The 25880-nt window shown below is 37.9% G+C and overlaps 1 protein-coding gene across 5 annotated transcripts in view; it reads left to right on the forward strand.

Annotated features, from left to right (window-relative positions):
* The window catches only part of LOC109209149 (protein RRC1-like), a 25723-nt gene extending 2914 nt beyond the window's left edge, over positions 1-22809 (forward strand). For 4 of the 5 annotated variants that reach the window (XM_019372347.1, XM_019372346.1, XM_019372348.1 and 1 more), the window contains 14 exons: positions 9530-9590; positions 9677-9823; positions 10673-10789; positions 10877-11042; positions 12608-12720; positions 13142-13213; positions 16472-16693; positions 17072-17130; positions 17445-17526; positions 17638-17775; positions 18060-18284; positions 18394-19193; positions 19860-20026; positions 22141-22809. In XM_019372347.1, coding sequence (XP_019227892.1) covers positions 9530-9590; positions 9677-9823; positions 10673-10789; positions 10877-11042; positions 12608-12720; positions 13142-13213; positions 16472-16693; positions 17072-17130; positions 17445-17526; positions 17638-17775; positions 18060-18284; positions 18394-19193; positions 19860-20026; positions 22141-22367 — 2596 coding nt within the window. In that variant the 3' untranslated portion in view covers positions 22368-22809. The remainder of the gene's footprint in view (positions 1-9529; positions 9591-9676; positions 9824-10672; positions 10790-10876; positions 11043-12607; positions 12721-13141; positions 13214-16471; positions 16694-17071; positions 17131-17444; positions 17527-17637; positions 17776-18059; positions 18285-18393; positions 19194-19859; positions 20027-22140) is intronic. The other variant, XM_019372349.1, reaches the window with a different exon arrangement.
* The last annotated feature ends 3071 nt before the right edge of the window (positions 22810-25880 follow it).

Raw genomic sequence — 25880 nt, forward strand, 5'->3', positions numbered from 1 at the left:
GGGGGGGGGGGGGGGGGGATATCTTGCCATTGATAGTAAATGATGATCAAAATTGTATCCAGGAATGTTAGGGGATTAAATAGGTTTAGAAAGAGGGAGTTGATTAAAATATGGTTCATAGTTTATTGCTTTCAAGAGACCAAGATAGAAGGGGAAATCAGGGAATTAGTTAGAGAACTATGGGCATATAGGTGGGTGAAATTTGCACAGTTAGAAGCAAGTGGAAACTAGGGGGGGGGGGTGTCCTTATCATGTGGGACAATAGGGTATGGGAAGGGGAGATTAGTAGCATAGGTATGTATTCCATCATATGTAAGTTCACTGGCAATTCACAAGAGTTTGATTGGCTCATTGGCACTTATCTAGTGTATATGCTCCTAATGACAGAGTAGAAAGAGAAGAAGTATGGTGGGAGTTAGGTGCTGCTAGGGGTTTATTCACTGGGCCTTGGGTAGTGTGTGGGGATTTTAACACTGCTAGATTTCCATCTGAGAAGAGGAACTGTAATAGTTTCACCAGATCAATGGCTGAATTTACAGAATTCATTGAGGATATGGGTTAGTAGACTTGCAACTGCTAGGAGGGAAGTTTACTTGGAAGAAAGGGGTTAATCACAATATTGCTGCTAGGTTGGATAGGTTTTTGGTTTCTAAGGAATGAGATGAAGGCTTTAGAAATATTAAGCAGTCAATCCTACACAGAGTCACTTCAAATCATTCACCTCTGATGCTACAATGTAGGAATTGGGAACCAGTGAAATCTTATTTCAAATTCGAGAATTGGTGGCTGTTGATTGAAGGTTTCAAGGACAGAATTAAAAACTGGTGGGATCGTACCTACTAATTGATGTACTTGAGATGCATTTCCTCTAGCTCCTGAGAAAGACATTATATGAACTGGATTAAAAGGGTCAGTCATCCTAAAATTAGGATTCATTTCTTGTCGCGAATATTCACTTGTAGCATACCATATTTCAATGGATTGACGTAATTTTTCTACCGCGTGTACATTCCCATAATGTTGGTGTTTTTCCAATCTCTTGTGCTGGTAGACCTGATTATGTTCTTGCTTTCAAACTAAAAGCTTTGAAGGGGAAACTTAAAGTGTGGAGCAAATCAATACAAGGAAACTTGGATATGCAGAAATTGAATATCCTTGGCCAACTAGCTGAACTTGAGGAGATTCAAGAGCTGAGGATCCTGAATGATGAAGAAATACGTAAAAAAGCTACTCTGTTGTTGGAGTGTGAGGAAACTGCTAAGAAGGAGGAGATATCATGGAGGCAAAGGTCCAGAGCTATCTGGTTGAAACAAGGAGATAGAAATACTAAGTTTTTTAAGTTACTAGTTAATGGGGAAACTATGGAGAATCCTGAAGACATCAAGAAGAGTGGAGACCATAGTGTAATCTAAGGGAATGCCCAACCATCAGTCTAGAGGATAACCAGATGTTGCTAAGCGCCTTTGAACCACGGGAAATTTGGGAGAGTGTTAAAGCATGTGCAGGGGACAAGGCTCCTAGCCTTGATGGATAAACTATGGCTTTCTACATTCAATGCTGGGAAGTGATTAGTCCGGATGTGGTTGCTGCTATCCAGAATTTTCAAGGAAATGGAGTTTTCGAAAAAAGTTTCAATGCCACCTTCGTGGCTTTGATTCCTAAGAAAATGGGAGCCAAGGAATTGAAAGACTTTAGACCTATTAGTTTGATAGGTAGTATCTATAAAATAATTTTGAAAGATTTTGACGGAGAGACTCAAAAAAGTGATGTGACACTCAGCAGATGGCTTTTATTAAAGGCAGGCAAATTATGGATGCTATTCTTATTGCTAATGAGTGTGTAGATGTTAGAATGAAGAGCATAAATCCTGGCATTTTGTGTAAGCTGGACATAGAAAAGGCATATGATCATTTGAATTGGGAGTTTTTGCTGGGAATTTTATTGTAGATGGGCTTTGCCCAAAGGTGGATCAGCTGGATCAATTTCTGCATTAGCACTGTAAAATTCTCCATTTTGATTAATGGTTCACCTGTTGGGTTTTTCTCATCTCAAAGAGGATTGAGACAGGGGACCCTGTTTCACCTTTCTTATTTATCCTTGCAATGTAAGGCTTAAATAACTTGTTTAGAACTACTAAAGCTAACAACTGGGTCAGGGGTTTCAGGGTGAATTCTAGGGAATCAGATCACCTGGAAATCACACATTTACAATATGCAGATGATACATTGGTGTTTTGTGATGCTATTAGAGATCAACTGTTATTGTTGAGAGTGGTCTTCATTCTTTTTGAAGCTATATCTGGATTACTCATTAACTGGAATAAGAGTTTCATTTATCTAGTTAATGAAGTAATGGAGATTCATAGCTTGGTGAGAATCCTTGGAGGTAGTATAGGAGTTTTGCAACACTTCATCCGGGAATGCCACTTGGGGCAAAAAGCAAATCAAAGGGGATATGAAATGGAGTAGTAGAGAAATGTGAAAAGAAGTTAGTTAGTTGGAAGAGCCAATATTTATCTTTGGGAGGAAGACTAATTCTTATTAACAGTGTTCTTGATACCATGCCTACTTACATGATGTCCTTATTTCGAATGCCTGCAAGTGTAGTGAAATGACTTGATGTTCTGAGAAGAAATTTTCTTTGGCAAGGCAATAGTGAAAAGAATAAAATCCACCTGGTCAGGTGGGATATCCTTAAAGCCAGTAAGAAGGAAGGGGGATTGGGGATTGGGGATCAGGAATTTGAAAATCCAGAATCAAGGCTTGATGATGAAGTGGTTATGGAGGTTCGCTACAACAGAGCAATCTTTGTGGAAGAATGTAATCAAGGCAAGGTATGGGATGAGAGGAAGTTGGACAACAAACTCTGTAAATAGTCCTTATGGGGTAAGTTTGTGGAGGTCTATTAGAAATCTATGGCCAAAGTTCAGTAACAAATCCCATCTCAAAGTTGGAAATGGAACGAAAACATCTTTTTGGGAAGATAAATGGCTTGGGCAAAGAACACTGAAGCAACTTTTTCCGGACATTTACAATCTGAATCAACAACAAGGATCATCTGTTGGAGAGGTGTGGACAGGTCTAGGGTGGAATCTCACTTATAGAAGACTACTAAACGATTGGGAAATTCAGAGGTTGACAGATTTCTATAACACCCTAGAACAATTCACAGGGACATCCAACACTGAAGATTGTGTGATCTGGCAAGGGGGTAGAGAAGGCAAGTTCTCTGTTAGATCAACGTACAAGGAGTTCAATCACTCAAACAACCGGATTGGTTGTTGGCCTTGGAAGCTGATATGGAAAGTCAAAATCCCATACAAAGTTGCATGTTTTACTTGGCTTTTAGCTAGAGAGGCAATATTAACACAAGATAATCTCATCAAGACAGGATACCAGTTGGGCTCCAGATGTTATCTATGTGAAGATCATGCGGAGACAGTCAACCATCTTTTTTTGCGCTGCAGAGTCACTGACCAATTATGGAAGATATTCATCAACCTTAGGGGATTTGATGGGTCATGCCCGGGAGAATTCGGCAAGTTCTAGCAAGCTGGAAAAGAGATGGTGAACAATCCAGTCAGAAAGAGAGATTGAAGATTGTTCCTGCTTGTATATGGTGGACAATTTGAAAAGAAAGGAATCAAAGGTGTTTTGAAGACAACCACAGTCCTATACAAAAGTTGAAGATGAGCTGTCTAGTGCTCTATTATTTTTGGTGTAAACAGGAGTATTTAGGAGAATGTGAATGTATTTTTGATGTCTTAAATTATTTATGAGTTTTTACGGAGAACTAGAATTCTTCTGGTACTCCCTCTTGTAATTATGGATGGTTACACTGGTTTGGTGTAGTCCACCTTCTAATTAATACAAATATGTTATCTTTTTTTTTTTTAAAAAAATGGAGCGAAATGGGTAGTGAGCATTCATATAGCTGACCCTATCTAGCTTAGAATTGAAGCACAATAGTAGTTGTAGTTGTCATCTATATTTGTTGTTTATTGTGCCCATCTTTGGGGCAGAGCCTATTGGTGTTGAGGTGCACACCTATCAACTTGGCGCTTGCACTGAAGAGGTGCGATCTAAGTGAGGTCAAGCTCCAGCTTGTGATGCACCTAGATTAAGGGTTAACACGCCTTAAATAATGTTGCTAACAATCTAATACATATAATTTGAATTTAAAGCATATAATTGAAATCCATTCCATTTCAAAAAATACATATAATTAGAACTAAAGAAGATGTGCTAGTTGATGAAAACAACGAGGGTGTCAACCCAAAAGTTGGAACAATGGAGAAGCATTCTAAAGAATAAGGGTTTTAGGATAAGTAAAAGTAAGATTGGATATATGCACTGCAAGTTTAGTCAACATAAGAAAGTGAAATAGATGGGATTGTAATGCTTAAATGCAGACAATTCAGGTATTTACGCTCGTTCTAGGAGAATGGAAGGATAGTTGAAGATGTTACACATAGAATCAAAATCGGGTGGTTGAAATGGAGATGTTTACATGAGTGTTATGTGATAGAAGGATTCCTCCCAAAGTGAAGGGTAAGTTCCATCGACTGTTATAAGACCAACAATGCTATATAGGATTGAATGTTGGGCCGCTAAAGTTCAACACATACACAAGAAGAATGTTGAAGATGCAGATGTTAAGATGTATATGTGGTCGTACAAAATTAGACAAGATCAGGAATAATCACATTCGCGAGAAGATTTAAGTAACACACATCGAGAATAAAATGAGAGAATGCCGCTTGTGATGGTTTGTTCATGTCCTGCATCAACCTCCAGAAGCACCAGTCTGTAGGTGTGGAACCAATGGTGAGTGTACTCTGAAGTGTTAAAAAAGGACGAGGTAGACCTAAACTTACATAAAAGGAAGTTGGCTCAAAGGACCTACAATTTCTGGGGATCCATGTAGACCTAGCAAAATATAAGACTGTTATTAGGACGGATGGAATGTTGTGGGGCAAGGGAGGGAAAAATGATGTTGCATGGTAGGAGTGACATAGCAATGCGATAAATTGCAGGCCGAAGTCGTTGACGTAGATTACGGAGCTGGGAATAAACCTACTCTTGGGAGCGGCAATTTCCGGAGGTTGGTTATACAAGCGGTCAATGGAGGGGTTTATGGGGGAGGGGAGGGGGGGTAACAAGTTGATGTTGTGGTAGAAAGAGAAGACAAAGAAATGGTGTCTGTCTTATGAGGAGAAGGACAAGCTTGGTGCTGCTCTAAAAACTAAGGTGTTGAAGGCTGACATTAAAAAAATGGAACAATGACGTGAAAGGCTTGAAGAAAGAAAGAAAGAAATGCCGGAATAATACAGAAGTTTGATCATACTGCAGGATCATGTCAATGTGATATGAAGCTGAAAGAAATACAAACTTCTCACCAGTGAACTGGAGGACATAGACAAAGCAGAGGAAATAAGTTAGAGGCAAAATCAAGATTTTTATTAAGCCATTAACTATTAAGCAGGGTGATAAAACACAGCTTTTCACAAGCTTGCAAATGCCCATGTACTATTGATGGATTGGAGATTGGTGGGAAATCGGTGGAAGATAAAAGATTAATCAGAAAGCATATATTGGACTTCTATGAAGTTTGTTTACTGAAAAAGAAATGTGGGGGCCTAAGTGGAAGGATAATAATCTGGCAAGAATTACTGAACAGGAAAAGATGTGGCTTCAAAGGCCATTTAGAGAGGAAGAAGTTGAAGCTACTGTGAAACCCTTTGATGGTGATAAAGCTCCGGGCCCTGATAGTTTCAACATGTTATTTTTCAAAAGATGCTGGCATGTACTACAAGAGATATTATGAGAACGGTTGAACAATTTGATACTACTTTTATAGCTTTAGTCAATAAGAAGATCGGTGCAGTAGCACTGTAGGAATTAAAGACTACTAACTTATTAGTTTGCTGGGCAGTGTATACAGAATAATTGCAAAGCTTTTAACATAAAGGCTGAAGAATGTAATTAACAAGCTGATTTCATAATGCTTTTATTAAGGGTAGATGATAGGTTATTGATGCTTCTTTGGTAGCAATTGAGTGCATTGATCATCATTTAAGAAAGGGGATAACTTGTGCAGCATGCAAATTGGACTTGGAGAAGGCCTATGATCATGAGAGTTGGTTTTTTCTCCTGGATGTGTCGAAGAAAACGAACTTCGGGGAAATAGCTTCAATGGATCTCCTTCTGCATCTCTACGGTTAAACTCTCAGTTTTGATTAATGTGAACCCTGAGGGTTTGTTTAAGAAACAACGAGATCCTTTGTCTCCTTATTCGTTTGTCATTGTGATGGAGGTTTTAGGTTTGATGTTCAGAATAGCTGAAAACCTTGGATGGATTTGTAATGGGTATGACACACTATTGTTATGTGAGACTGACAAGTTGCAGTTTTTGCATTAAATACTCCTTGCTTTTTAAGCAGTTGTTGGTCTACAAATTAACATTGGCAAAAGCAGTATTTTTCTATCAATGCCAGTAACTGTATAACTTTGCTTTTGAAGTATTATGGGTTGTAAAATTGATATTTTTCTCAGTGTTTATTTGGGGCTTACTCTAAGTGCCAAATATAAAAATAAGGTGTGGCAGGGTGTGATTGATGAATGTGTTAGGAAGCTGGTCCCTAGGAACAAACAGTTTCTTTCTTACACTGGTGAATAACATTTCGGACGGGATCTCAACTTATATGATGTTACTTATTCCTATTTCCAATAAAGTTGAAAAGAGGATAAACTCTTTAAGGAGCAACTTTTTACGGGAAAGAAGTGCTGAAAGGAGAAAGTTTCATATGGTGAAATGACAAATAGTAATGTTGGATAAAAGAAGTAGGGGACTGGGGGACAAAAATCTAAAGCGACATACTAGAGCTTGCTTTTCAAGTGGTTATAGAGGTTAAATGATAAGGGCGGAGAACCTTGAAAGGAGGTTGTTAACATTGATATGGCAAATATAGTAATTGGTGCCCCAATCCTATGTTACTACCTAACGTTTGAGCTGTTTGGAAGCAAAAATGCAGATTATGGAATTCAGCTATTTATCATTCTAAGAGTTGAAAATGGGTTTTTAATAGATTTTGGACTGATATATGGTTAGATGGTGGTGGGTTGAAGGGTACATTTCCTACTTTGTATGGACCGACTACAGATAACGATTGTTTGGTTGCTGATGCTATTCTAAATCAGGGTGGCAGGTGCGATTTCAAAGAAATATTAGCCATTGGGAAATTGGGGTTTTTGTCAGCTTGTACTTTAAATATCTTAGAACCAACAATTCCTGATGAAAGGAAAAATGGACTCACAGATCTAGCTACTAGCAAGTATGCAATTCGTTATTAAAGAGTTACTTTTCTCCATTACTGAAACAATCAGGGGAAAGGGATGTTGAATGTCCTTGGAAAATACTATGGAAATCAAGAGCTACATGTTTTGGATGGTTGGCTATTCACAATGCATGTCTTATGCAAGATGCTTTGCAATTAAGGGGTTTCTCCTTATGCATCATATGTCTTTTGGTGAGAGATCCTAGGAATCAACAACTATCTCTTTTTTGATGAAGTAATAAGTTTTCATTAAAGGCATCAAGAAGATGCCACAAAATTTTACAAGAGGGAAAAAGGTGATTGCTCAGATACGAAGATTAATCTATAACTAGAGAGCATACACCTTTCAAAAGTTGTTCACAGCTAGACACAAGAGATTGGTTAAGCCAGCTAAATAAATCCACTAAACATTTAGCTTTAAGAGCATGATTTGAAGTTGAGATCCCATCAAAACACCTACGGTTTCGTTCATTCCATATACACCAAAAGATTGAGGCAGGTACCATTAACCATGTCTTTTTGATGGGTTTTCCAACTTTCCATGGAATCAACAACTATCTCTTATGGGACTGTTATTATGTCTGGCAGATTTGGATGCTCTTGTTGAATGTTTCCAGTGGGTTTCGAATGTGAGGAGTTCGCTGTTAAGTTGGCACGGCCAGGAAATTGGAAGGAGAAGAAAACAGATTTGGCCAACTGTTATATTGTGAATCATGTGGACTGTTTGGTTGGAATGAAATAACAGATGCTTTGAAGAAAGAAAGCAACATAATATTCTGTAAAAGATAGATGCTTACAAAGTGTATATTATTGGTGTAAGAATAGTTACATAGAGGGCTTGATTGCCTTTTTGACTTTCTGGAAGATATGGGCAAATGATGTAACAATGCAACTGCTGATATCTTATTGTATTTTGTAATACCTCCTCGGTACTTTATTTAATGAAAATATCTAACCTTATCCCAAAAAAAAGGAATGGAGAAAGAGAGGACAAAGAAGAAAGAAAAAAGCAGGCTAGTGTTGTGTTGCAAAAGAAAGGACAAAGAAGGAAGAATGGACTAGGGCTTGCCTGCTTCCAATTTTTTTTGAAAACGGTATCCTGGTCAACTTGGGTGCACCTCAACTATTCCGTGGGTACTCGCTACTTCCCACTAGCATAGGTAGTGGATAACTCTGCGGACCAACGCTTAGGTAGATGGGAAGAAATCACCTAGTGTTTTTGTCTTTGCTGCAATTTAAACCGTTGTCTCAAAGTTTTGCACCCACGACCACTAGGCCACATCCATGTGTGCGCCTATTTCTATATCTGCAGGAGAAACATTATGGTCTCTTAAGACTTAATCCACACCTTGGATTGTCGCCCCATTTTCTACAACTAATTTAAAAATGAGCAAATTAGCATCTGAATTCTAGTCCAACTTTGAGTTCATTTGTCTACGATTTGGTCCCTTGTAAAAAAAAAGGGCAGCTCGTGGCTGATTCCACGGCTCGAACCCGTGACTTATAGGTCACACGATTTGGTCCCTTGTCTGGCTACAGAATGGGCCGTTAGTGTATTTGGTTCATAGTAGAGCATTCACCGAGTCATTTTGTCTGAGGAGGCTAGTTGACTCCAAAAGCTGGAGATAGATCCATGTTGTCCTTATTATGCCATTTTTTGCCTCTTCAAATTCTTGTGTGTGTATTTGAAAAGAGACCAGGCAAGTTATAGGATCCTGTGGTAGGTTAGGCTATCTTCTAATTAGAGGTATACTTGGTCAATAATTTCGAATATTTATGAGAGATTTGGGAAGACACTACTCAAAGAACCAGTAGTAAGAACAGGTAAAAAGCAATAAAGTGTCTGTGCCCATTAGAGGAAACACAGTGAATTGATTAAAATCAAGGGGTTTTGCTTGTTATTAAATGTGCGGATCACCGGCTTCTTCCTTCTTTAATTGTTTATATAGGTGCAAATAAATATATACTCATCTTTGTTGCTGCTCTGTACAACAATACTAATACTTACTCATGGGTGGTAACCATGTTTTGCTACTTATGATCTACTTGTATGTATGTATAATTCAGCTTATATCACGTCTCATGGATCCTTTATCTTTTACCATCTTCTCCTTTTAAATTATTGATCCTGTCACTATTCAAGAATAAGGTTATTGGTAGCAAAGATTCTGGAGTGTATCTTGTGTACTGCAGGTATGTGCCTTCTTTCTTGCCGCCTCCTATGGCAACAAAGGGCAGAGATTATGAGAAGAAGGTCAGTGGGTTTGGAAGTTCTTTGGTGCTAGAGTAGTAAACTTTTAACTAGTAGATATCTAAATATGTTGGTTACTTCTATTGCAGAAGGAGGATAAGCCGAGGGAAAAAGAGAAGGGCAAGTCTAGGAACATCGACAATTTCATGGAGGAATTGAAGCATGAACAAGAAATGAGGGAAAGGCGTAACCAAGACCGTGAACAGTGGCGTGATCGTCATACTGAAAATTCTACTGTAAGTGGATTTACAATCGGCAAAGAGAAACTGTCCAGATTGTTGGTTTTAATCTTCTGTTTTTATTCTTTAATTCATGTATCAGATCTGAGGGGATTTGACAAAAATCAAGATAACTTGTGATGTAATAGCTTCTATTCAGAATGAACATGTCAAAACTTAAGAGTTTTGGCTGCACTAGGAAAAGTTGCATCTCTCAATCATATCTGGATCTGAATCTTTTGTATGAACTGGAGAAGTTATTTATATTACTTAGAAGATTACTTTCACCGCATCTGGAGTAGACACACAATTTGCACAGAATCTTACATGTACACATCTTGTTGTAATTGCTGATGTGCTATGAGTACGGAATATCATTTTTCTCTGAAATAGAGCAACAGTTTAATAGCTATGAATTTCTGATATTATCACGTGATTACAGATTGTCATGCTATTTGCATCTATGATCCATTTTCCTGTCTTCAATCTGGTCACCTTAAGTTTAATTTTCTTTATGGATATGTTACATATCGAACGGAGAAAAACGATTGCATCCTTAATGATCCTTCAACTGTATCATTTTCGTTCACAAAATATAAGACTCCTTCTCACTCTTTGCTACTCATTGGATCACCAAACACTACCCCAATGTCCTATCCCAAACCCTCTACCACCTGAACATGCCTCCAATATATGCATCTGGATTACACCTGAAAATGTTTCTGGAAGTGATACATTCGTCAAACATTGATGTGGAAAAATAGTGATTGAAAATATTCTATGCCTAACCAAATGGGGGTTTGATTTGGCATCTTGTTTTGTTTTATAATGATATTTGTTAATCCTTAAATCTTACTCTTTCCTCAGCCATCTAGTCGGTTTGATGAGCTGCCTGATGACTTTGATCCTAGTGGAAGGCCTGGATCATTTGATGATGGCGATCCACAAACAACAAATCTCTATGTAGGAAACCTATCACCTCAGGTAAGGTTTTTGCGCTTAATTTTGAATTAGTTGTTTGTTGCTTTAGGCGTCCTCTGTGTGGTTCCCATTTGTTTTATTTACTTACAGGTTGATGAGAATTTTCTTTTGCGCACATTTGGGAGATTTGGCCCCATTGCAAGTGTAAAGATAATGTGGCCAAGGACAGAAGAAGAAAGAAGGCGACAGAGGAATTGTGGTTTTGTAGCTTTCATGAATAGAGCTGATGCTCAGGCTGCAAAAGATGAGATGGAAGGTTAGCTTCAGCTTCTTCATTTGAATGGATTCTAATCTCTTTATCTAGTCTTTTTTGTTTGATAGCTGTGATTTGTGTTGCTCTCTGTAGAGCACTTCTATTCCCCCCTCCCTTTCCCCCTCAAGATGCCTAGGAATTGTTCAATAGGTTGTTAGTGCTAAACCAAGTTAGCTTTAAGTTTCTATTTATGTACGGAGTTATAGGATCCTCAACGAATAGGGATCAGTAGCCTCAATCAGAAAGAAAGTAGATAAATAGGATATATTTCTGTTTAAAAACATACATTTGGAGTTGCCCCAAAGTCTTTGGTCTAGTGGTAAGAGCATAATGTGTGATGTGAGGAGTAGGCTCATGTCACGAGTTTGGAACTCTGCGGCAAACAAAGGCCTGATATTTAAGTGGAAAGGGTAGATGAGAGGGCCCATTATCCACCAAATTTTGAACTGTGTGCCACTGGCCTTCGGGGATTTCTCGGTTTATATGAAAGCAGAAAAGAAAAACATACATGTGGAGTTTACAATCCATAAACATATGAAGAGGAGAAAAGGAAAAAACTTCTGATAGGTTGTTATATTTTGTACTAACAATCTTATTTGCTTATTTAGTTATTGGTTTCAGTTGACCCCCACCACCTTATCCTTTTCTTGGGTTTCCTCTCCTTGTTTGCTGTGTCTATTCTGATTCTTGTTTCGCTTGAGATATATATTGGTATCAGAAGGATATTCACAAGGAACAAGGTTTTCGATCAGCTATTATCCTTTGTTTTGTCACTAGTCTTCATCATAGAGTAGTCAACGAAGCACAGAAAAGCGCCAAAGTTCATTGGGGTTTAAGCGCTAAGCAGAACAAGAGCATGGGCTTAGCAAAGAGGAGCTAATGAAGAAAAAACTAGAAATAATATATGTAATGCGAGGAAAACGATCTACAAACACGAACAACAATATTTGGACAAAGAATTGAAAAACCTATAATTAAGCGAAATATATGAAGTAAAATCATGCCCATGATGTTTTAAAACCATTTTGAATTTCTTATTTAGATGGAAATGTAGTTTAATGTTTATTTGGGCTAGGTTTCTTATACCAAATTTCTAATCTTTCATTGCTGATCACTAAAATTTATTCGTGATGTTATTTTAATAACTGTGCGTGCCTTAGCACGTTAGCGTTGAGACTAAAACGCTACCTAAGCGTGGAAAAGTACGTAAGCTGGCTTTAACTGAGCTTCAGGCTTAAGCGCCTCAAGCGAGCCTTTAATAGCTGTGCTTCTTAGGTGGTGCTTCCTCTAGTTTCAGATATGTACTCATTCCAGAAGTGTGTCTTTTTGAAGGAAATTAAATAGTCATACGGTCTTGCATGGGGATGCTAGCATGCCAAGAGAACATCTCAAGCTGGACTAAAGTCATTAAAGAGTCATATAGTCTTGTATGGGGATGCTAGCACGTGTTCTAATTCCTTGTGTACTCGTTTTATTGCTTAATATTCTGTATATTGTGCAATATCCCAAGTAAATATGATTTTAAGCAATGGAGTTCTGATATCTATAACCATGTTATTCTTATCCAGGTGTTATTGTTTATGAATATGAGTTGAAGATTGGGTGGGGTAAATCTGTCTCTCTGCCTTCTCAAGCGCTTCCTGCTCCCCCTCCAGGACATATGGCTATCAGGAGTAAGGAGGTTTGTCTATTCTTTAGAGTACAATGCCCTGTTATATACATGTTATTAATTTGACAAATGTCAGGTCGAGGAGTTTGTCTTTAGTAATCAATATGTGATAGTGTACGATTTAATGAGTTTTATTATGTCAAAATATTGCATGATCAGTTGAAAACATGTTACAAACAAAGACAATGGATGAAGCATAGGTGTTCATGTTGAACTAAGTTGCGTGTATTACATGCTTATTTGTTGTTTTGATATGTATAGACATCCTGTGGTGGTGTATCTCAACCTCGGAAATGTTTCCCATGTAATAGCTTTCTGTTTGAACTGCAGTTCAGTAAGCTAGAGATGCATTCTATTGTCACCTCTGTTTCTCTTAATGATATCAGCTTGTGCACATATACTTATTCTAGATATTATCTTCTGTTGTTTTCAGGGTGCAACTGTTATCTTATCTGGTCCATCAGGTCCTCCGGTTACTGCTGTTTCAGGCCAGAACTCTGAGTTGGTATGATAATTAGTTGATCTTTGTACATTTCCTTGTTCTTTTTTGTTTTTTGGGATAAGTATCTGATCTCTATAGCTCTTATTTACGGTGTTATTGAAAGATATCATGATTGAGTGAAGCAAAATGTTCAGAGAGCTTAGGTCTATAATCTATTGGAGTAGATTGAAAGGGTTTTTGTCAGCTTCATTTTTAAATTGGATTTTTTGCCTTATACTTGATCTATAGAATAGGCATTTTAATTGTTATGGGTTGTTATTGGAATAAAAAAGGAGACAAGAGGAAGCTTGGCACTTATTGCCTCAAAGAGGCCCAATACTCTTTTCCTTGTTTGGCAAGTAACATTGAGGAGAGTGTACCATACTGTTGAGTGGGTGATCGATGCAACATTTTGTACTGATAAGTACAAAAGTATACAAAAATCTGGGAAATGATAGCACAAAAAAACCCGGTGATGATGAATCCAACTTCTAGATCAGCACCTGTGTTGGGTGCCCAAACCTGTATCGTGCAACATAGCATGCTACATTGTTGGAACAGAAGAGGACTACAAAAAGTTGTGGAGCACTATATCTGCAGCTATATGTTGGACCCTGTGGAAGGAAAGAAATCAGAGATAATCTGACGGTGAAAACGAAAATTTATAACTTAAAGCACAGAAGTTTACCTCTCTTAGCCTTTTGGTGTAAGAATGAAAATATACAGGATGGTTAATGTCCTTAGTTCTTTTCACATGTAACTAGGTGTACTGAGATGCATATTGCATATGGTTGTACTACTCATTCATTGCACTCTCTGGGTGCTACCCTTTAATAAAACTTTTGTTACATTTTAAAAGAAAAGATATTGGCAGGAAGTTTTCTTACTATGTGGTATGGATAGTTAAGATTCCCAGGACATGAAAAGAAGATAAGTATATTTCAACAGAATTGTCTATTTATGTGGTATGGATAACTAAGTCCGACTAAGGTGATTGAATGTTTACGTTCAAAATATGGAAACATGCATAAGAGTTTGTAAGAGACACAGTGTACATGGTCTTAGATCTTATAGATGCCCTACAAGAATAGGATAGGGATACACATTCAGCTGTTCTTTTGGAAACTGATTACTGATGTACATATTTCTTTTTTGATGAAGTAAGAGAATTGCATTAAAGGCATCAAGAAGATGCAAGAAGTACAAAAGAGAGATACATAAAGACATAGTCAGCTCTACAGACAAAAACTAGGCTAAAACTAAGGAGCTGACGAAGTCCAAAAGATTAATAGGACAATTGACAGGAGCTAAGTTCTGCTAACTATATAACCATAAAAGACATCTAGCCTTAAGTGCGTATGTTGGAGTTGATATCCCATCCAAACATCTGCGATTCCTTTCTGTCCAAACACACCACAAAATACAAGAAGGGATCATCTGCCAGACTTTACTGATGGAGTTATCAACTTTCCATGAAGACCAGCTTTCATAGGCATCCTTAATATTCTGAGGCATGATCCAGCTTAAACCAAAGATGGCAAAGAACATACACCAGATATCTGCTGCAACTGGGCAGTGAAGAAAGATATGCCTGTTGGATTCTGGCTTGCTGCAAACACATATAACATCTGTTGTCCAACTGAAAACTTCTTCTGCTGAGATTGTCCTGGGTTAGGCATGCTTCATTTAGGGCTATCCAACTGAAACAAGAGATTTTTGTAGGTAGCTTGGTCTTCCAGATGTATTTCCAAGGCCATCTATCAATGATTTCATTGGTGGAGCAAAAGTGAGTGTAGCCTGCTTTCACAGTGTAAAGGCCATCCTTGGAACTTCCCCACCTTATACTGTCAAAAGTATTTTCCTTGACTGAGAGGCCTTCCAATTTTGCCAGCAGATTTAGAAGTTGTGGAAGCTCCCAGTCCTGCATATCCCTCCTGAAAAGAATGTGCCAACAATTGTCTTGCCAATTTTGAGAAATAGTGGAATCTTGATTCTGAGCTATTCAATAGAGGCTAGGAAAGTCAAACATCAGGATGGATCCTTCAAACCATTTATCTTTCCAGAACTTTATGTGATTGCCATTGCCCAATTTAAAATAGGAGTTCCGGGAAAATTCACTCCAGAGCTTCCTAATGTTCTTCCATGGACCGACCCCATATGGGCTTCTGGACAGCTTAGTACACCAATGATTCTCGGACCCATGCTTGGCCCTGACCACCTCTTTCCATAGTGAATTCTCCTCTTGATTGTATCTCCAAAGCCATTTCATCAGCATGCATTTGTTGTGGATGGAAAGATCTCTGATGCCTAGGCCATCCAAATACTTTGGCATGGTGACCTTTGACCACTTCAACAACAACAACAACAACTACATACCCAGTCTTATCCCAGTGTGGGGAGGGTAGTGTGTACACAGACCTTACCCCTACCTTGTGAGGATAGAGAGGTTGTTTCCAATAGACCCAGGAAAGCAGGCCTTTGACCACTTGGCTAGATGAAATTTATGAGCTTTGCTGCCTCCTTCCCATAGAAATGTTCTCCTGATCTTGTCAAGCTCCTTACAATTTTGTTGGGAATTGGTACGAGGGACATCAGGTATGTGGGATGCTATCTAGCACACTGTTGATAAGTGTCTGCCTTCCCCCCATTGAAAGATACTGTCTTTGCCATGAAGCTAGCTTCTTTTCAAATTTCTCAATGACTCCATTCCACACCTCAGTTGAGTTATGTTTTGCTCCAAGAGGTAGACCAAGGTATGTAGTAGGTAATGTAGCAGTACCACAACATAGAATTCCAGCTAGTTCCTCAAGATTGTTGACTTCATTTACAGGTAGATAGTGCTTTTTGCCATGTTAATGTCCAAACCTGAAATTGCTTCAAACAGATTCAAAGTTAGGTTAAGGTATAGGACTTGGGATCTTTCAGCCCTACAGAAGATCAGAGTATCATCTGCATAAAGCGAATGAGATACTGAGATAGTGCTTTGTACATATTTCTTTGTACCATTTTAGTTCTATTTTTACCTTCTCTCGAAAAAGAGTGTGTAAGAGACACAGGTAATATGCTGGGATGGTACGTGCTACTCTCAATCAATAGTCGGATAAGTTGTAGGGCCTTAAGTTAGCCACATAAACTTGATCGATAGAACGATCAACCTGTCTTCTGATGTGTCCTTTTGTGTACATTTACTATATCCTGAGTATATCCAATCTGTAATGAAGATGTGTATTAAGCACCTTGTATCCTATTTATGATTATCTGATACCTTTTTTGGTTCTGCAGGTTCTCACTCCAAATGTACCTGATATTATGGTTGTTCCACCTGAGGATGATCACCTTCGCCACGTTATTGATACAATGGCTCTGTATGTTCTTGATGGAGGTTGTGCTTTCGAACAAGCCATAATGGAGCGAGGCCGTGGAAATCCTCTCTTCAGTTTCTTGTTTGAGCTTGGCTCAAAGGAGCATACTTACTACGTTTGGAGGCTTTACTCTTTTGCTCAGGTAACTTGCTGCAGCTCTAAAATCTGAATGAAGTATTATAAAAAATTATGTTTTTCTTGTTAAATGGAACTAGTAATAATTATGACAGAACTTCATCGATCACTTTTAGAATCCATGTGGATACTTCAAATTATGCTTCAATAGCGGAAAGCCAATAGTTTCATGCAATTGTAGCTCAAGAGAATTTGGTTCTTGTCCACTTGTATCTCTTTCCATGTTATGTAAAGCAATATGACTAATGGTACTTATGACATAATCAATCAGTAAATTGGAAAGACTTGTTTATCTGATGGTCATCCCTTTGCAGGATTAGGACATCTTGTCCTTTTATATTATTCTCTCCCTAAAATATTTTTCTTTCTTATTTGTAAAAAACAGGGAGATACTCTTCAACGTTGGCGCACAGTGCCTTTCATCATGATAACTGGTAGTGGGAGGTAAGGCATTGTTCTAACTTATGTAATCTTTTGTTACACATTTCATATGCACCTTCCCTTTTGCTGAAGAATCAGATCATATTCCTGAATGCATCACTCTTTAAGTCACCACTGTTTCGTAGGATGCTTTTACCAATATTCTCCTGCAGCATATGCTTGCTGTGGAAGAATGGAATCATCTAAATAGAATTAATCATTCAGTTTTTGCATAGGTTGCAGCGTTCTGCAAGGCTTTGATGAAGTCCGGCAACCTTTTGAAAAGTTCTCCTGAAAATTGTGCTCTTTCTTCAAATATAACTAATTTACATGTGCAGGTGGATACCACCCCCTCTACCAACACCTAAAGGAGCTGATGAAAAAGAAGCTGGGAGCACATTTGCTGCTGGAAGAAGCAGGGTATGCCCTTTTGCTAGCTTTCCATTCCAAGGAATTTAAGAGTTCGCCTGTTGACTCTGAAACTTAAATAAATTTCTTTGCAATTGATGTTTGTTTCTATACCTTGTTCAGCGTGTGGAGGTTGAAAGGACATTGACTGATGCTCAGAGGGATGAATTTGAGGATATGCTCCGGTCATTGACACTAGAAAGAAGTCAAATAAAAGAAGCGATGGGTTTTGCTTTGGACAATGCTGATGCTGCTGGAGAGGTAACCTTTAAGCTGGTTTTATGCAGCAGTTAAAGAGCTCACTTGCGCGTGAAGCTTTTCTTTCATATTTAACCTCTCAGAGGCAAAGCTGCTGATTCACTTTTTGTTGTGTCAATGTTCATAATGCTTCTTGTTGCACAACTTGCACTTGCATCTGTTTCGGCTGATTTTTCGTGTTTTAGCTTTAAAATGAGAATTTGCCAGAGTCTGTTACACATACGCTTTGGATAGTTCTTGTTCTTGAACATATTCTAACGCGGTTGCCTGCTGATGATATTTTGTAGGTTGTTGAAGTTTTGACAGAGTCTTTGACCCTCAAGGAAACTCCAATACCAACAAAAGTTTCTAGGCTCATGCTCGTCTCTGATATTCTTCATAATAGTAGTGCTCCTGTGAAGAATGCATCTGCTTATCGCACCAAATTTGAAGCCTCTTTACCAGACATAATGGAAAGCTTCAATGATCTATACCGAAGTATAACAGGACGAATAACTGCCGAGGCACTTAAAGTAAGCTGTGCCAGTCACCTACATTTGCTTTGCCTTGCTGCATTTTTCGTACCTTTTCTTTTTGTTGCTCTACCTTGATGTGTGGTTAAGTTTTTCCGTTCCTTTGCAGGAACGAGTTCTGAAAGTGCTTCAAGTGTGGGCTGATTGGTTTTTGTTTTCTGATGCCTATGTTAATGGTTTACGAGCAACCTTTCTTCGAACCGGGAACTCTGGTGTGATCCCATTTCATTCTCTGTGTGGTGATGCACCTGAAGTAGAACAAAAGACCAGCTCTGATGATGCAGGTGATGGTGGTAAGATTAACCCAGATGGTGCTTTGGCAATTGGGAAAGGAGCTGCAACGAAGGAACTGTTGAACCTTCCCCTTACTGAGCTAGAAAGACGATGCAGGCACAATGGTTTGTCTATTGTAGGCGGTAGGGAAATGATGGTTGCTCGGTTACTTTATCTGGAAGAGGCTGAAAAGCTGAGAGGTCATGAACTAGATGAAGATTTGAAATTTGTGGGCCATTCAAGTTCTGTTAGGTTCCCAAGCAGCCAGAAAGATAGCAACCTTGAGTTGGATAGAAGTGCTCCTTCTGCATGGAATAGTCAAGTGGATTATGACGTGCAACTCAAACAAAGAGACTCTGTATCTTCACCCCCAACAATTTCTGTTCTACAGCATAATTCAATAGACTTTTCCAGTGAGGGCAAAAATGACACAATTTTGCCTACATCTAAATGGGCCAGGGAGGATGACGAAAGTGATGATGAACAAAAGAGAAGTTCGAGGGACCTGGGGTTGACATATTCATCATCTGGAAGTGAGAACGCTGGTGACGGCCTTAGCAAGATCAAGGATACAGAGCTTACAACAGACACAAGCAGTTCAGCATACCCGGAAAGTGGAATGAACGAAGAATTGAGGTATATGCAGTTGAACTTGAACATTCCTAGTGGAATCATTTCCGAGATTGGTGTTATTTTTTTGTGATGACATCCTTTTTGACTTTTAATACTTTCCTAGTTCAGGAAGATATGAACAAACTTTGGTGTGAAATTGCTCTCAGATTAAGCTTCCTTTGCTTAAGGGATTATTAACTTAATGAAAATTACTATAATTTACTTGCTAACTTTTGTATCTCAAATCATTGAAGGAAAAGTTTTAAAAGGTAAGAAACTACTCTAGCACCCTCTCGAGGCCAGCAAATGGATGTCTGGTTTCTTCATTTTCATTTTACTAGTTTTTCTAAGGAAAGATAAGAGGGTGAAAATCTAAGAAGTGAAAGTTTGTGCATGTTAACTTTCACAATATTCTTAATAGCAGGGATGTTAATAAGCGGAGTTTTGTAAGCTGAGGCTACTATCCTATTTTCCTAATATTTGGAGGCAAATTCTCTTTCTTTTTCAACTTTTTGTGGGATTCTATACCTCAAACGTCAAATCTGTTTCTTTCAATTTGCTTGTAGATTTGATATAGCCAATCGTCAAATTTCTCTTGTATGTTGAATTTTGAAATGGTTGTGGATTTATTACTCACAGTCCTCCATTTCTTCTGCTCGGATTTTGATATGGTCCATACTAATTTATCAGACAAAAGCTGAGGCGTCTAGAGGTTGCATTGATTGAATATCGTGAATCTCTAGAAGAGCGAGGAATAAGAAGTCCAGATGAAATTGAGAGGAAAGTTGAAATACATCGGCAACGTCTACAATCTGAATATGGATTATTGAATTCCAGTGAAGATAGTTCCAAAAAAGGTAAAGCTCTAAATCTGTCAGTAGTTTGAGATGTCTCTGTATTTAATTGCGTGTGCAGGTTCAGATCTTATGTCTATACTTGCAGTATCGTACTCCTCTAATCTTATAGTTTTTGTTGACAATTATCTTTTCCCAATTTTTTTTGCCTTATGCCCCTGTCCTCCCTTTGACCAGTTCTCGGATGCTTTGGGGTTGATATATATCTGAACTTTATGGTAAACAATAGCTGAAGCAGGACGGTGGTTTAATTGCTCAAATTATATTTACTGCTTTCAACAGCGCCTATCAGACATTTTCTGGATTACATGTTACTGAGCTGCTGCTTAGGAGACTGTTTTTTTCCTAAACTGTGTCTCTTAGTTTAAGAAATTGTAGTGGAATGAGGCAAATGACACATCAGACATGTTAGCACTTAGGTGAGAATTTAGCTATCACAGTAATCTGTTGTGGATGCAATAACCTTTTGATAATACTTTTTCTTGGCATCTATGAGATGTATCACTCTTTGCTGGATAAAGTTGGTTATCTTCATATTTACGAGAAGATTAGGTATCTGGTGACCCTAGGGTTTTGGTTCGGTGGTAAGAGCATAGCTTGAGGCATGGATTAGGCACATATAATGAGCTCAAGCTCTGCACAGACTAAAGCTTGGGGTGTGTTTGGTACGAAGGAAAACATTTCCCGCAAAATGTTTTCCAATTTTCCCATGTTTGGTTGCCTTAAATGTTTTGGAAAATATTTTCCTTATCAATTCATTTTCCTCCAATTGGAGGAAAATGTTTTCCTTATCAAAAGAATGGAAAACATTTTCCAAAACTCCTTCTCAACCCTCACCAACCCACCCCATCCCCTATCCAAAAAAAGTTTTTTTTTTTTTTTTTTTTTTTTTTTAATTTCAGTTTTTCCGTTACCACCCACCCTACTACCTACTACCCCTCCAACCCCCCGCAAAAAAATATTTTTTTTTACCTTAATTTTTTTTTTTTTGCAATTTCAAACTTTTGTTTTTTCATTTTTCTGCCCCCCTCCCCGCAAAAAAAAATTTAATTTTTTTTTTTGTAATTTAAATTTCTTGTTTTTTTCGTTTACTGACCCCCCCCCCCCCCCCCCCCCCCTAAAAAAAAAAAAAATTAAATATATTTTTCAGTTTTAATTTTATTATTTATCGGTTTTAAAGGCTTCAAAAATTTTACTAGTTCCAAAATTATGAGTTCGGAGGTTTATGTGTTTGGAAGTTTACGGGTTTAGAAATTATAAAGTTTACGGGTTCGAAATTCCACGGTTTTGAAAGTTTAGCGGTTCGAAAGTTTATGAAATTTGTGGGTCCGGAAGGTTGGTGGTTTGAAAGTTTATGGCTTCATGTTTATTATATCTAAATTATTTATGAATACTCTTGAGAAGTCATTTTCCTTAATTTGCGTACCAAACACCGGAAAATGAATAAGATTACTACTTGTTTTCCAAGAAAACATTTTCTTAGAAAACATTTTCCACGGAAAACATATTCCGTAATACCAAACACACCCTTGGTGTTTAAGTGGAGAATGGTAGAGGAGTAATTTGAACCAAGTGCTAGCTGATTCTTGAAAAAGAAGAGAAGATTAGGTATCTGGTTGAGCAGGATACTGGACCAGTACTGCAAATCTTCAACTTCGTCCAGAGTTTTCTCTTCTCGATTATTTGGTTTCCTGAACAAACTAGAGATGACCAGGAAAAGGGAGGCGCTTCCATGTCCTGGGAACATTAGATCATGAAGTGCATAAAATTCTTGCTGACCGGCAAGATTCCAAATTGAGATCTTTGTGTCTTCATCTTTGAAATTTTTTATCTTCAGGGAAGCTTTTATTAGCTGTAAATATTGCGCATAGAAAGGCCACTTGACTGCCTCCCTTCCTATACATTGTCATCACTCTTTTCAGGGGTAAGAAATGCTTTTTAAGTCCGCCGTCAAATCCCAGGGCTCAACCCTGGACAGGCGGTGGAATGTTTCGTGGAAGACTTTTGTCACGTAATCTATCAAAGTAAAAGAATTATTGTCACTTCTTGCTTTATTATGTAACTGTTTTTATGGTTGTGAACAAATTGTCTCATACTTCTGCTTTCATAACAAACAGCAGGTAGGTCATCTTTGGAGCGGAGAGAGAAAAGAGACGATTCTCGTGAAGCTTCAAGGAAGCGCCAACGGAGCCGCAGCAGAAGTGGAAGCCCTCAGTGGAAATCTTCCAGCAGAGACCGTGATAGTGATAGGGAAAAGCGCCGTGAGAGGGTAAGGAAGAGTGGAAGCAGGGAGAGAGATGATCATGATAGAGAGAAATCCAGGGAGAGAAGACGGGCCAGATGAATGCATATGGCGCTGTGCAAAATTGCCACAATACAGAGGTGTAGTTGCCTTTTCATTCCTCAGTAGAAATATTCATTTGAGCATTTTATCTTTTTGGGTGGCAAGAATTGCATGTAGACCCTCGATGGCGTGTGGAAGTATGGTCCTCTCCTGTTAGTATCCTATGCTATGCGCTGCGCAAAGAAAAAGATGCTTCGTTATTCAGCTCTATGGTCTAGCAAATTGTACAATTGCAGAGAATCTCATGAATGCCTGTAACTACTAAGTTTCAGCTTCTATTTTAGCTTCATTTGCTATGCTCTTACTGAAGATTTTGTTCCTTCGATCTAATATTGGACTTCAGTAGCTAGTCGTTCCCAGTATTCATGTAAGCTCTTAACATCAATGTACTATCTGAGAATGTATTGTTAATCGCTCGCTTCATGCTTGTCCCATGTTTTCAGTACTATTTCTGAGTAGAAAGAGCAGTTTCCAAGTAGTCACCTATCAATTAATGTTTTATTCGAGATTATCACCAAGAAAGATTTGCATAGGAGATTCTGCATCTTCACTTTCTGTCCTTGGAGATGCTCAAATTGCTCCTTTGCCAAAAACCATTAATGGTTTTACTGCAATCAGTCATATACCGAACATCTGCCACTAATTCATGATCTCTGGTGAAGATAGCTGTGGATATCTCTATTTTACCTTGTGTCTACATTTCAGTTCTTACAACCTGTTCAAATTGATATTCTTTATGTGGCGAAGTGGTTGATTTCATTGTTTATAATTGAAAAGATAGACCCACAGGAGGTGTCTTTATTTCTTTATTTTATCGAGCAGTTGTAATTTATAAGTTTCTGAACGGGAAAATACCAGCTATGTCCATTTATAAGTAGCTTAGTAAGGATGATTTGGTGGAGTTTTGAGGTGGTTTGAATGAAAATTCGAAGTAAAAGATGAACGCAAAAATATGATAGGTGTATCACATTGTGTATCACATATGTACCATATTTATATCAAGTGTGTATCACATGTATATCCATGTATGCCTGCGTGTGAAATATATGCGTGATACATGTTTGATACATGTGTCGCAGAAGAATTTTTTGAATTCGTTTTTAACTACCAATTTTGATACCAAAATTAGTCCAAATCACTTTCAGTCTTTCTCAAATTTTGTATATCTATATGTTTTCAATGAATCTCAACCATACCCATTGAAAAAATTTCTCTTTTGCTTAGATTTTTGGAATATTGTATATATATATATATATTTTTTTGTATTTCATCACTTTATTTTCTACCTTATCGATGAAATTTTCTTTTCTAATAAATTTTATAATATACAGTGTCTTTTCTGACTATGAGAGTTCAGAAAAACTCTTTGTAAAGCCCCATAAATTTTACAATTTTATTTTCAACTGAGTACATGCTTATTAAATTTTTGGCATGTGTAAAACCTACACGAGATTGTTATTTCCTTTGGGAGTATGTTAACAAGGTTATAGTGCGCATTAAGAAAGGCTTGGTGGTGGAAAAGGCACGAGGTTGCATATATAGATTTTCAATAACAATAATATTCGTGCTTTAACACAAAAAGGCACGAGGGCTGCTCGTAGAGATTTTCATAGATAACAATATTCATCCTTTAGCACGAAAAAGGCACGCCCACCTGGAAGCTTATCTAGAAAAGACCACATAACGTGATTTAGGCCATTGTTCTCATTTTTTAAACCTAGGGCACAACTACAAGAGACATTTTTTACCACTCTAACCATAAAGGTGAATTCTCCTGATCAAGATTGAGGGCTTGACATACCTTAACACAATCTAATATCAAGATCATAAAGTTTGGTAGAATTCAAGAGAAGCCATCATAAACCCTACAGAACTAGGGTTGAATCACCCCAAAGGTAATTTTCGATGCTCTATCTTATTAAATTACTATTGTTAAAATGTATAAAGAGTGTTGACTACGAGTACTAATAAAGTTAATGGTGAAATAGTAAAAAGCCATTAGAGGCCTGTTTGAAGCTTTATGGAAGAGGTTGATTTGATAAGATTGAATAAAATAGATGACAAAAATTGTTCTAAATGATCTTACCAGATTAACATGGGTATAGAACTCAGTTCCTGTTATACCCCATGTTTTCGTACGTGAAAGTACGCCGTAAGCTCGAAAATGAGATTCTCTTTGAAAGTATATAAAGTGATCTAATGATATTACATCCGTATTTCCGTTCAGCACACAAACGACTAGGTTGAGGACGAATGCACTTAAACTCGAGAAAGGAGGTTTTGGACAAATAAAAACGAGCTGCTTGCCTACCCGACGTGCCTGCTTAACCAACTTACTTTCCGTCCTACTTGCTTGAGCAACTCGACACATGTCTAAATTATTTAATGAGGATGAGACACATGTTTCAAAAAAAAGAACCAAAATGAATCACCTACTTGATTAAGTAGGTGACAAGTAGGTGCATCGCCTACTTAAGAGTTTGTGGACCGGATTAAAAGGGAAAGAGAAAGGTAAAGGATAGAGATGGCAGCCCAACCCATCTGCCCAAGCCCATTAGTAGGGCCATATATACATAAATATTTCACTAAGAAAAAATTTAGAATCCCTCTTTCTCTATTAAAACCTGAAAGAGCTCCAAAACATTATCCCAAGATCTCCCTCAAAGTTATCTTATGGTTCAAGACCAAATCCACAAGTTGGTAAGGTGATTTCTCTCTTGGAAGATCAAGATCACGTAGTTATCTCTCTCTACTTTGTTGTTTGGGGTAAAGAGCTTGGTTGAGCTTGAAGTAAAGCTTAGTTGGACAAGTACTCTTACTGCTGAGGTAAGGTTTAACTCCCCTATATGTATTTAAGATCATCTATGTATATCTAGTTGACTTGTTAAAGAAACTTGTGAAGTAGGTTGAATTTCATGTTGAAGTGTTGTAGTTGTTGGACTACTTTGGAGTTGAATTCTTGATGTTTATGGCTGGAAATCAGTAGAAATAACTTAAGAATACTATTGCTATCGTGGTTGATGTGTTTGGAAGGAGAGAAGGCTTGGAAAGTGCAAGTTAAACTTGTTTGTTGGGTGAGATGGTGTGGACTGTTTTGGTGATGTATTGTAACGAATATAGGGTTTTATATATATATATATATATATATATATATATATATATATATATATATATAAAGGACATGTTGGTCTTCTTGTTTGATTTGAGGAAAATGAAAATAATAAGGGGAGGTGTTTTCGTAGACGAGCTAGTCGCACATTTGTGTTGAGTTCTAGCTTCTGTAAGCTTAACAATGGTCCCTTGTTGTTTGTTGTAGATTGAAGTACTAACAGGCTGAACCGTCGTCGTGTGGTTAGGTAAACGACAAAGGTATGTTAAGACTATCCCTTCTTTCCTTTTGGCATGATTATGATACACACGAAACGAGCAAACACGCAACTTTCACAAATGACTCTATTCTTAAAAGTACTAGGGGTTCCTATGTCTTGATTCTCCATGTGTCCTATTATTCTT

The sequence above is a fragment of the Nicotiana attenuata genome, unplaced genomic scaffold (genome assembly GCF_001879085.1).
Source record: "Nicotiana attenuata strain UT unplaced genomic scaffold, NIATTr2, whole genome shotgun sequence".
Lineage (NCBI taxonomy): Eukaryota > Viridiplantae > Streptophyta > Magnoliopsida > Solanales > Solanaceae > Nicotiana > Nicotiana attenuata.